Below are 12467 nucleotides of genomic sequence, written 5' to 3' on the forward strand. Positions count from 1 at the left end.
AGGGCCTCACTAAATTGCTGAGGCTGGCCTTGAACTCATGGTCTTCCTGCCTCAGCCTCCTGAGCTGTTAGGATTACAGGCATGTGCCACCGCACGTGGCTCCTCCCTCAACTTTTTCCTTCCTTCCTGAATGCTGGTTTCAAACCGCCCCCCCCCCCCGGCGCGCCCCCCCCCCCCCCCCCCACACACACACACATTTATTTCCGGCAACTTTCTACACTTCCCTTCCTGGAAGAGTCCCATTTTAGGCCATTGCAGGTAAGTCTGAAAGCAAGGGCATCTGTCTCCTTATATTCATCAGATGTCTGCAGGTGAGCAGCTGCTTCCAGGTCTGCCACTCAAGTGTGATCCTGGGAGTCCTCTGGGAAGCTGCCTTTAATAGCTTAAAGCAGGAATATTTGTGTAGTTTGATTCAAATAACTTAATTAACAGTATTGTTTTGTTTTGTTCTGTTCTGGGTATTGGGGATTGAACCCAGGTGTGCTTAACCACGGTGCCACATCGCCAGCACTCTTTTTATGCTTTTTTTTGGGACAGGGTCTCCCTGAGTTGCTTAGAGCCTCACTAAATTGCTGAGGCTGCCTTTGAACTTTCAATCCTCCTGTCTCAGCCACCTGAGCTGCTGGGATTATAGGTGTGTGCTATTGTTTTTAAAATATGGGTTTATCTAAGTCAAACTAAATGTAGTGCAGTTGTACTTTTCTGTGTGAAGACAGAATTGTGTCTCTGCTTTCTGTTACCATTAACCTTGTTCTCATTGACTGATTGCTTAAATCATGGACTTATTTTGAATGCATTTTAAGCATATAGAACATATAAAATGTAAAAGCTTCTAGAGAGTTTGTCAAATTTAATTGATTAAAATTTTGTGAAATGAAGAAATCCATAAAAAACTTCAAATTCATATTTTAATCTGGGGGATGTAGTTCAGTGGTAGGGTCTTCACCTAGCATGCTTGAGGCCTTCAGTTCAATCCCCCAGCACAAAAATAAATAAATAAATAAAATTCTTTTTTTTTCACATACCAATTATTTAAAAAACAGTATGTATAAGAAATTGGCTCTACTAATATTTATAAAAAGTTAATCTTAAACACAGTAGCACGTGGCTATAGTTCCGGCTATGCAAGAGGCTGAGTCAGGAGGATCAGTTGAGCCCAGAAGTTAAAGGCCAGCCTTGACAACATAGGGAGAACCTGTCCTTAGAGAGAATGGGGCTGGGAGTGTGTCTTAGTGGTAGAGTACTTGCCTACGTGTGTGAAGTCCTGGGCTTGATCCCCAGCACCCCTGTGAGAGGTGATCTAACACATTGCCAGTAGTTTAAATTTACTCCTCCTTGTCTGGGGACATTCTTAACAGTTTACAGAAAGGTCTTTTTTCCTGGAATATAACAGAATCCAAATCTTTTAGTCTTCCTCAAAATTTATCAGTGCTCTTACTTAGTTTGGATCTTCCACAGAGTAATTTACTTTAAAATAACATGACAGTATTAGCCTCTAAATTATATTTTTTTACCCAAAGGATGAGGCTGAAAGTTCAGAATCGCCCATTTCCTTATATGGTGAGTAAATTCACCAAGCATGCCTCAGAGGGAAGGGAATTTTTTAAGTTACTTTCAGCTGGAAACTATGAGAATGGATCTCTTGCCAGCTGCCAAGTAGTTCTCCCTCACCCTGGTGAAAAACACAGAAGGGTGTTTTAGTGCATTGTCTTTGCCATCTGACTGAGATGGAAGGACAGTACCAGAGGCCTGTGTGAAACTTACATGTTTTTCTGCCTGCTCTTTGCTGAGTTAGTTTTGATAATAAGGAGCTTGTTGGGAAACCCTGCAACTTACTGAAGCAGTGGGTTTGGAGCCAGGGAGAGGCAGTGTCGTGCAGCCAGCTTCCTGCCCCTTGGTTCCCCTCCACTCTTTCTCTTCCTGCTGTGTGCTTTGAACAGCTCATTCCATTTTTCTGAGCCTCAGTTTCCCTGTCCGTAACATGGGGTGACGATAATACTTACAATTAAATGTGAGGATTAACAGTCAGTTCACCTAAGTCTTCGGATTTCTAGGACATCAAGCATTTTGCCATACGGAGCTCTCACGTCTGGTTCCTGACTAGCGGTGAGTCCCGTGCTCACTAGGAGACAAGCTGGAGCAGATGTCCCACTGAGCCTGAGGCTCAGCGATGGAGTACTGCTCAGCCAGGGCCTGGGTCAGTACCCAGCACTGCCCAAGCGAGTTCCGATAAGAACCACACAGTGCCCGTTTGCCCATGGCTGTTACCTCAGGGAACCTCTGACCTGGTGCTGTGCCTCAGGCACCCGTCTCAGGTGCGCATGCTGAGGGCTGTTTTTGGATGTAGCCCAAAAGCACCCCTGAAGCTGAGGTGAAACCGGAGGCCTCTCTCAGAGCTCGCTCCAGAGGTGTGCATCTTTAGGGACTCTTTCCATCCTGGAGGGAGGTGCTGGCTTCTGAAGTCTATTGAGCCACAGACTTTATTTCTTCATCAGGCAAATGGAAATAATATCTTCCTTTTAGAGTTAGTATGAGAAGAACTTGAGTCATATTAGACTAAGATTCAAGAAATTTAAATATTTTAAATGGGACAGCAAAGGAGAGGAACTTTTATTTAAAAATAAGAATAACGTATATATGAGACTCTGCGACTGTAGGCAAGTCCCAGAAGTAAACGGGAACCAGGAGCTGATCAGGTGCAGCTGCCACACCTCTGCTCCACTCCTGCCTCCCAGACCAGCTTTGGTTCTCCAGTTCACATGCGGCAGCCATGCCCACTGCACTCCAGGAGGCTCTGAGCCTCTTCCCCTCCCTGTTCTTCCTGGACCAGGCCTGGGGAAGGGGGAAAAGAGGGTGGAAAGGCTTGAGAAGCCCACCCCTGCAATCCTGGCAGGCCAGCTGCAGGCAGACCACACCCGTAGTGACCTGGAAACTTTGGGGGGCATTTATTCTGCTAAGTTTCACTGGAGTTTCTTGGAACTGTGATTTGATGTCTTTTATTATTTTGGACAGTCCTGTGGTCCTTGTCCAGCCTGGGTCTTAGGGTGAGCGCTCTCAGCAGCTGCCCCTCCTCCATGTGTCCTGTGTCTGAGGTGGCTCTTGTGCATGGTAGGCTGTTACTGGAACTGTCCTGCCACCCACAGGGACTCTCTTTGGTGGGTCCTCATTGGTGCTTCCTTCCCGCAGTGGCCACTGTCCCTTCAGGTGGAGATGGGATGGTCTCTGTGCCTTTCTGCGGCACTCCTCTGCCTGACCACATTCCTGCAGAGGTGTTCTCCCTGCTCCATCTGTACAGCTGCAGGTGCAGGTGCTCCTGGGTGTGCATGGCCTGTGTCTGTGGATCTCTGACTCACCCACACCTGGCCTTTGGTCTTCCTTTAGGGTCTAGCTGGAGTCGTCTCACCTGCCCAGTGGGGGCCTTGTCCTCATCCATGCTCAGCTCTCCCATGCCATCAAGAGGGTTACTTGTTCCAGTTTTTTATACTCCAAGTGAAAGCTAGACATCTTGGGACTAAAACGTAAGAAAAGTATTCTTGAACTTAAATCCAACCCAAACCACTCAATCAAAAACACTCAGGGAGGAAACCCCTCAGGAGTACAATAGCCATCGGTTTGTGTTCTTAACAGACTTCCTGGATGCCTGGCCTACTGTGAGCTCTCCAGGGCCAGTCATGCTTGGGACGTGAGTTTGCTGCACCCAGCAGACGGTGCGTGCCGCTGCAGCAGGGAAGGATCTGGTTTCCATGAAACACGCGGCGATGGCTCGCTGTTCAGGTGAAACCTCATGTCCTTTTCCAGTTGCGTCTTATGTTCTGCTTCTCAGGGAAGATTCACCACAGCTCAGAGACAACTTCCTGTGCTTGGAAACACCTCACACACTCCTCAGCCTTCTGAAACAGCTCTTAGTCATGCAGAAGCGCTGGCTGCGTTTCCCCCAGGAATCTGGGAGCCCTGTGAAGGCCAGCAGGAGACAGCTTCTGTGAGGCCCTTCCCAGACACTGCCTGCATCAGGCGCTCTGGCTCTTCACATCCTGTCCGACTTCCAGGGAGTGTGTTGTTTTGTTGTTTTTGTTTTTGTTTTTTGTTTTGTTTTTTGGATTTTTTTTTTTTTTTTGGTGTTTTGTTTTGCTTTGTTTGTACTTGTAGATGGACAGCATGGCTTTATTTTATTTGTTTCTCTCTCTGTGGTGCTAAGGATCCAACCCAGTGCCTCACAGGTGCAAGGCAAGTGCTTTGCACGTGAGCCACAGCCCAGCTCTGTTCACACAGGCCGTCACGCTCACCTCCACCTCGCTCGCCCTGCGCTCTCACTCTCACCCTTGACCTTGCTCACCGCATGCCGGGTCTCACACACTTGTCCTTCTACTCTTCTTCACGCTCATCCTCACACACAAGCTTACCCAGTTCTACCCCCATCGCTCCTCCATCTTCCATGCTGGCTTCCCCTGCTCCCCTGCGCCCGTGCCCAGGGACAAGCCCTGCACTTGCTCAGTTCCTTGAGTACGGGACCTTTCCTCTGCCTGGGGCCTTCGATCTTGCATTGACACTCTTCTCAGAACCCAGCTCAGTCCTGCCTTCCTGGAGTCCCGCTCCTGCCTCCGTGATGGCTTGTGTCTCTGAACCTCAGCAGCACTGTATGCATCTCAGTCGTCTCAGCGAGGCTCCTGTGAGAGGAAGAAGCAGGAGCCAGCGCCACCCAGGCCAGGGTGGGGAGGCTTGGGAGCAGGTCTGGCCAGGGCCCTCCTGTGGGAGTGGCTGGAGGGCCAGGAAGGCCACGCGGGTAAGAGTCTGGGAGCAGGGCTGGCTGAGAGCTCCTTCCCACGTGGCCCCTTGGGGAGACCCTGCTCTACTGTCATGCAGCATGACTTTGAGAGGGTTACAGATGAAATCACTTCCTCTGGGTCTCAGTTTTCTCATCTCTACAATTCAAACTTTGGTTCTTCCCAGATTTGTGAAAAACTCTAAATTTGAACCTACTTTTTAAGCCAGTTGTATGTGTAATTTTAAGATATGTATCTGTTTTGCTTCGTTCTTTGACTTATTCCAGTAAACCTTTATGCTCTTACATATGCTTTCATGCTCTTTGAAAAAAATAGAAATTTTTCCTACTTTTGATGCCTTTTGCCCTTGCTTCTGTGACAGAATGACATCTTTCAAAATTCTAGATCACCTTCAGAGAGTCGTTTCTCAGTGCTCACAAGGACAGCTAGTTACTAATACCCTTTTGTGGAGATTTTACTTTCCAGTTATGAGCAGTTTTTAATATTTAAGATACTGGAAAATGTTTGTTTTAGTGCCATATCAGACCTTTAAATCTTCATGCAATAGGCTACCCACAGATAGGTCAACGTTTCCGTTGGTTAAAGCAGAAGCATACTTTTTTAAACAAAATAATTAGAGGCCAACTGGTATACACTTTACAGTGGTTTTTCTTTTGTTCTGTTCTGTGTTTGGTGTAAGAGGCAAGGTCTCGCCATGTTGCCCAGCTGGCCCTGAGCTCCTGGGCCTAAGCTTTCCTCCTGCCTCAGCCTCCTCACCACCTAGCTAGCTGCAAGAATTTCCACACAGCACAATCATACAGGACGTAGTGAGTTTCTGACGTCAGCCCAGGACATGTTTTCTGTTCTCCACTGATCTGCAGCGGGGTGCATCTGGAGGAAAAGCCAATGAGTCACTGTAACTAGAGTCAGTTCTTATGATCCGGGTTATTATTTTTTGATCAAACAAGTAGGATGCCAAAACTGGTTGTGGCCATGTGCTTGAGATTGCTGCGTGTAGTAATATCATAAAGTATGTGGATCTTGGGGAAACAGGGCTGGGAGCAGATTTCTTGGTTGTTCTTCATTCACTTTATATATGTTCTTGTTTTTGACAATTTGTGACAAGTTACATTTGTCATCTTTTGCATTTTTATCCAGAAGGCAATTTATGTGGCAGTTGAGCCTTCTTAGTTCTAGCCAGTCCCTGTTTCACCTGAGTATTTTAACAGGTCCAAAACAACAACTAAAATTAGCTTCACACTGACTTTAGTTCTAAAGCCAGCCCTTGTCTCACTCAAATATTTAACAGGTCCAAAAATACCACGTAGCTACTTGGAAACATAATAAAGTCTCATTATAACACAGCTCTCAAGTATTCTGCATTATAGTCTTCTTAAAAGATGACTGCATTGACAGTCCTATTAATAGGATTGTTAATTCTGTTTCCCAGAGTGTTAGGGTCAAATGCTCTAATGCGTTAGGACTCAGTTTCTGAGGCAGCCGCACAGTGACACAATGGTCACAGACCCCTTAGCATTGAGGTGCTGTTAGAAGCAGACTTTTCTCTCCTGGTGCTCTCTCACCCGCAGTGGTATCACAGACTCGCACGTCGAAGCTTCCATCTCCCCTTAGCAGATGTCCCTGTCCTGGAGTCGGTCTGGCTCCCCATCTCAGCTCTGCAGATGCTGCGGCCGTCTTCTGTGACAGCATCTTTGAGGTGCTCGCATCTGAACTTGAATTGAATACAAAGATTCCACACTGCACCTCTGATGCATCTGTGATCAAGAAAAAGGAACTTCAAAACTAAGAGTAAAGCTCATGAATTTTCAGCTGCCTGATACACAGTTGCTTTTAGAGGTCAGAGGTGGTGGCACTGGGGAGCACCTTCTTGCTGGATCCTGAGGCATCTCACACTCCTGATGAGAGTGCATGGTGCTTCTCAGTCTGCCCAGGCAGTACCAGTCCAGCCCCTGCACAACGTGTGTCCCTGGTGTGGCCCATACCAGCTCCCAGCAGTCCTTCTGGTGATCCGGAATGCCAAGCCCTGGAGTCGGACATGCTCCCAAGCCTGAGTCCTCCTCCTAGAAGCTCTGTTGGGCTTAGGCAGCTCGGGTGGTGGCTGCCCCTGGCAGGCATTGCCTCTGAGCCCAAGCAGCAGGGACTTGGGCAACACACAGATCCGCCCTGACCCTGCACTCCCTGTGTAAGATTGACTACTTATTCTTTTCCTTCATGGGTTTCATGTAGCACTTCTCCCATTCTGTAAAAAATTAGTCATGAAGGATCTTTTAAAAAAATTGATGCTTTTTTCCTTGTTTCAGTCTATCCAACAGAATTTTGACTCTTCAGTTCCTATTTACATGTAACCAGTGACTTCCAGGACAAATTTGAAGAGTTTTGTTTTCCTGGCTATGAGAGCATGCAGTTCCACCTAGCATTTTTACAAGTCTAACACATAAGTGATTTTACTATGTGATGTGTGCTTCCATTTGATAGGAAAAAGTGTTTCCAGTCAGGGGTTTTAACTGGTCCACATCCACTTAATGGAATCTTAGCTAACTGTAGGAATTACTTTCTGAGATGAATGGATAACAAATGTCAAATAAATGGATGAAATGTGTTCCACTCATTGGAAAATGCAAATTAAAGAGGTATTAAAGTGACTTTTGTTTTAACTGCCAAATGGGCTGCTTTTCAACATCTATTTTTGGTGAAGGTATGGGAAAGACATTTTCACGTTTTTGGTGGAAATATAAATTGGTGTAGTGTTTTTGGAGGTCAGTTAGGTTAATTTATGAAAACACATCAAATTCTACTTTTGAATGCTGGTCTGCATATGAGAAAACGTGTGTAGAAAGACATTCACTGAATCATCACTTGCAGTAGAAATTTCAGGTATTCACAGTGCTTGTCTGTAAGAGGAGGGGCACGTGCATCATTGTACAGTTCTGGAGAAAACCATGCAGTGTAACAGAACAAAACCAGAGGCCTCCACACACGGGGAGGAAGATGTCCTTGACGCACCCACGCAAGCCCTGGGAGGCGTGGGCAGGCGTGTGTGCTGTCCTCTTTCACTGACGAGAAGTGAGCCATGTGCATTTGGATGGACGACTGGAAGCAAATGGATGCTTAACATTTTGCCCCCCTTTCTTTGAACAGCTGTTAGAGATTAACTGGACAGGACTGACCAACCTCCTGGACATCCCTGGATTGAAGTAAGTCCTGTGTGCATCCTGTCGCAGTGGCTGCTTGGTGAGGCCTCGCCTCTCGGTGTCGGAAATGACGGGAGGCTGAGAGCTGGTCTCCCAGGTGGTCTGCCCAGCGGGCCCCTGAGGAGCAGGGGAGCTTGAGGGGCGCTGCTCAGCCCCACAGGTCAGGAGAGCTCACGGGCCACTTCCATTGGCTGGCTTATTCATCCTGAGGCATTGTCCCAGTGTAGCATATGAGAAAAGTAGCAGCCCTTTAGTGTTCTGTAAATTAATTTTTTTAATTTGTGTTTTACTGTTTTCCCATAAACAATAGAGAAAACTTGGAAAAAAGGAATCTGTGCTTCAAAACAAACCCTCTTTGTCCTTTGTTGTGGCTGCCCTTGTCCTTCCTCCTTGGAAGGAGTGGAACGAGAAGGCAGCCTAGGTGTGACATTTCTGTATCCTGTCACTGGAAATCCCTTTGGTTATTTGTAGCAACTTAGTATCTAAAAAGAAGGAAAAGTGCCCCTTAAAAAGCAACTGAGAGCCAAGGAGGTGGCAGGAGCTGGGTAGTTCCAGGTACCCAGCAGGCTGAGGCAGGAGGATCCCAGGTCCGAGGACAGCCTGCAAAACTCAGTGAGACCCTGTCTCGAAAAGGGCTAGGGATGTGGCTCAGTGGTAAAGCTCCCCTGGGGGCCGTTCCCAGTACCAAAAATAATGTGTAAAAGCATCTAGACCATGGAAGGCGTGTGCCACGGAAGAAGGCAAAGCAGTGTTACCACTGCTTACAGCCCCCAGGGCCCTGTACAGTTCTGGGTGTGGCAGGGAGCCTGTCAGCAGTCACCACGGGCAGGAGCCTTTGGGACTGCAGCCTCATACACGTGCTGTGTGGCTTTACTGTTGTATTTGAAGGTTAAAATGCATAACTTATTGTTTAAAGTTATATATCTAGAGCGTGTTTTGTTAATCTGTGGATATTTTTTCCTAAAATAGCTTAGAAATTAGATTATGAAAGTTGGATTTCAGACTATTTTTTCTATTCCCACATGTTTGTTTATGCCTCTGAAATGGCCGTTAGGAACAACAGACCCACTCAAATGATATACTTTTTGTTCTTTTTAGATATACACAACAGGGTGTATTTTGACCTATCATACACACATGGAGTATAACTTCCCATTCTTGGGGTCGTACATTACCTGTGGTTTCACGAGTCATGTATTCATATATGAACATAGGAAAATGATGTCCCATTCATTCTACTGTCTTTCCTATTCCCGTGCCCACTCCCTCAGATGATCTTAAAGAGGAAAGTAAGTTAAGAAATATTTTTTTTTTTTAAGTACTGGGGTTTGGATCCAGAATCTTGCTCATGCTAGGCAAGCATTCTTCCACTAAGCTGCATCCCCAGCCCAAATCATAGACTCTTTAAGGCTGTCTGGTTAGCCAGCACAGAGGCTTTGAGTGCCTTGCCTACTCTGAGCGAGACACTTTCTCAGAGCTCAGGTGCAGCTTGAACAGAGTCCTCCATGGCTGCTCTCAGGGAGCTGCTCCTGCTCACAGAGCGTCCCCTGAGTGTGAGCCTCTCCTGCTTTTCTGCTTGGGCTCCTGCCTCACACAGCTGCTGCCAGCCTTGGCTCTGTGTCAAAAGTGAACCCTTCCCACTAGTCAGAAAAAGTTCCTGGTTTAGCATTGTGTCCACCCATCTTGGACAGAGTTCTGTGATTCTGGTGATGAGGCTTGGTTCTTGTGTACCCCTTCAGCCTAGTGTAGAAAAGTTTATTCTAGTCAGGTGTGATGGTGCATGCCTGCAGTGCCAGCTACTTGGGAGGCTGAGATGGGAGGATCTCACAACTTAGTGAGACCCCATCTCGAAACAAAAAGGATGGGAATGTGGCTCAGTGGTAAGTTCCCTGGGCTCCACCCCTAGTATTGCAAAAAGGAAAAAAGAAAGTTTTGTTTTCCTTTGCTTCCCTTCAGTGTTGTGGGAGGACTGACATAGAAGGCAGTCTTATTGAGTGTCTGCCTCTAACTCACATCATCTTACCAGCTGCAGATGACATCCGAGGATACACCAGGCCCTGGCAAGACTGCAGCCAGTCCCAGACTGTTTTATATGAATGGGATATATGCACACAACACACATACGTACACACATCTGGCTTCGTTTTATTTAATATGCTTCTAGCCATTGACTTAGGTATAGATCTTACGTATATATTCTGTAAAATATCCCTATATATCCTCTCTGTATATAGAATTGTATTAGGAATACTCTTACATACATATACAGGGGTAAATATATATACACCATTCAGAAATGAGCTATCTGTGGTATAAAAGGACTATATAAAAAGTACCCCTTTAAAATAAGGTTATATGTACGCTATACATGAACCTTACATAATTATGTAAATTTTGAATAATACAACATTCCCTAGTGTATAGTATATGTAATAAAATAATATAAAATTGGGCCGCCTAGTTCTCAAAGATTGTCAAGTAAATCAGAACTATAGCAAGCATGTTATAGATATTTTATAAAAAGGTGAGTGTTCAATTTCTGCCAGCCTGGTAGAGTGGACTTTAGTGTCGGCTTATGAACCGGGCATCCACATGCCATCCTCACTGGCTGCAGAAAGGAAACGGCTTGATGGGGTGGTGTCTGAGTGCTTCACCGCCCCACCTCGTGGCCAGCCCCACTGCAGCATCCCTGCCAGGAGGAACGTGGGGCGGTGCAGGGACGAGGGTGACAGGCAGGGTGGAAGCTGGCAAGCAGCAGCGGTGCCCCTGACAGGCTGGGGACTGGCGCCTCCTGGACTAGCCACTGCTCGCCCGGAGGCTACGTGGAAGCCAGGAGCAGCATCTGCACCAGTGTCCAGGAAGGTGGGACTGTGGGGAGCAGGGTCTGTGGAGCACTGGCCAGTGACCTCTGGCTCCTGGGCACAGGGCAGGTGGCAGGAACTACACCAGGTACCGTCCAGGGGTGCTGGGTTTGTTGCCTCCGGTCAGCAGAGAATCAAAGAACAGCACACAGAGATAGCAAGCAGCAGGTTTCCTGTGGAAGTGACAGACTTCTCCAAGAGAAGGGGCCCAGACCTGTTCCCTTCTCAGGAACAGGTTTCTGCCCGTTCCTTTCAGTCTCTGGAGTTTCCTCCTCTCCTTGTCTCCTCCTCTGTCCACCTGTTCCTCACTTTTATTGACTGGTGCCCTGTGCCCACACGTCTGTTTCAGTTTTTCTGTTTCTTAGGAGCATGAGTATGGAAATGTCTGTCCGATTGGGTTCCCACTTGTGTCCATCAGCACTTTCATCAGCCAGGGGGCTGACCTCATCAGGAGACCCTCTCCATGCTCCTTTGACCTGGCCCTGCCCCCACCTCCTCCCTTGCCATCCTGCCCTGGCTGCCCACGCCCTTCTACCTCTCCCTCACCAGCACAGCAGCAAGGGGATGCTCCAGAACACTTCACTCAGGGACTCTTTCAGTACAAACCAGCCATGTTCTGGGGCATGTCCATGTGAGAACACAGTAGGTACCTAAGCACAGCACCACCTGGTACCTCCTCAGACAGCCTGTGTTCAGTGCCCACTAGCTTGAGCCCTTCATGTCTCTCCAGAAGGATCCACAGCCAACCCGGGCACAGTGGCCCACACCTGCAATCCCAGCAACTGCAGGGGCTGAGGCAGGAGCACCCCAAGTTTTGAGGCCAGCCTCACCAACTCAGTAAGGCTGTCTGAAAATAAAAGATTAAAATGGGTTGGTGGTGAGCTCAGTGCTAGAGCACTTGGGTTCAGTTCCAGGTGCCGCACACACAGTACTTACGTTCCTTGAGACGATTGTGTTCTTACCGAGTGCACTGTGCAGTGGTGCGCGTTACTCAGTGTGAAGAGAGCGATGAAGCCCTTGTCCTTGATGGGAGCTCGCACCAACAGGAGAGAAATTCAATGTGCACAGAAACACGGAATGGGTCAGTGTGTTCTCTGCACTTTTATGTTTGAAATAAATTCATGTTTAATGAAATGTACCTTAGCTCAGTATTAAATCTATGGTGAGGCTGGGCAGGAGTGTATGAAAGGTCACTTAGGAATCATGAAGTGTAGCTCCAGTTTTGTTTACTTACTTAGAACAAGAGTAGCTCCCACCTCCTAGTTGCCCTGCTCAGCCCTGCTGAAATCCTGAGTGCTGGCTTTGAACGTGTTGTTGGAGAAGCAAGCCCACCGGCCCAGTGAGCGGACCCTGCCTTGTGTCGGTGGCGACGTTTATTGATAGTGAGTAAGTGACGTGTCTGATTGCTTTTTCTTTTTACCTCCCAAACTACAGTGGCTTATCTGATACTATCATTTTGGATATAATATCAAACTACCTGGTGCTTCCCAATCGCATCACTGTTCCTCTCGTCAGCGAAGTTCAAATAGCCCAGTTGCGGTTTCCTGTACCAAAGGTAAGTGTGCCCTAGCGCCCTCTGCTTCTCCATGGCCTGCCCCGTGAGGCGGGCACTACACGGTCTCGCGAGCCACCAC

General features: G+C 47.4%; 1 protein-coding gene across 3 annotated transcripts in view; it reads left to right on the plus strand.

The window, feature by feature from the left end:
- The window catches only part of ESYT2 (extended synaptotagmin 2), a 74171-nt gene that overhangs the window by 36156 nt on the left and 25548 nt on the right, over positions 1-12467 (plus strand). For all 3 annotated transcript variants that reach the window (XM_079150662.1, XM_079150663.1, XM_079150664.1), the window contains exons 7-8: positions 7920-7975; positions 12268-12388. In XM_079150662.1, coding sequence (XP_079006788.1) covers positions 7920-7975; positions 12268-12388 — 177 coding nt within the window. The remainder of the gene's footprint in view (positions 1-7919; positions 7976-12267; positions 12389-12467) is intronic.

Source organism: Sciurus vulgaris, assembly GCF_902686455.1.
Source record: "Sciurus vulgaris genome assembly, chromosome: 8".
Classification (NCBI taxonomy): Eukaryota; Metazoa; Chordata; class Mammalia; order Rodentia; family Sciuridae; genus Sciurus; species Sciurus vulgaris.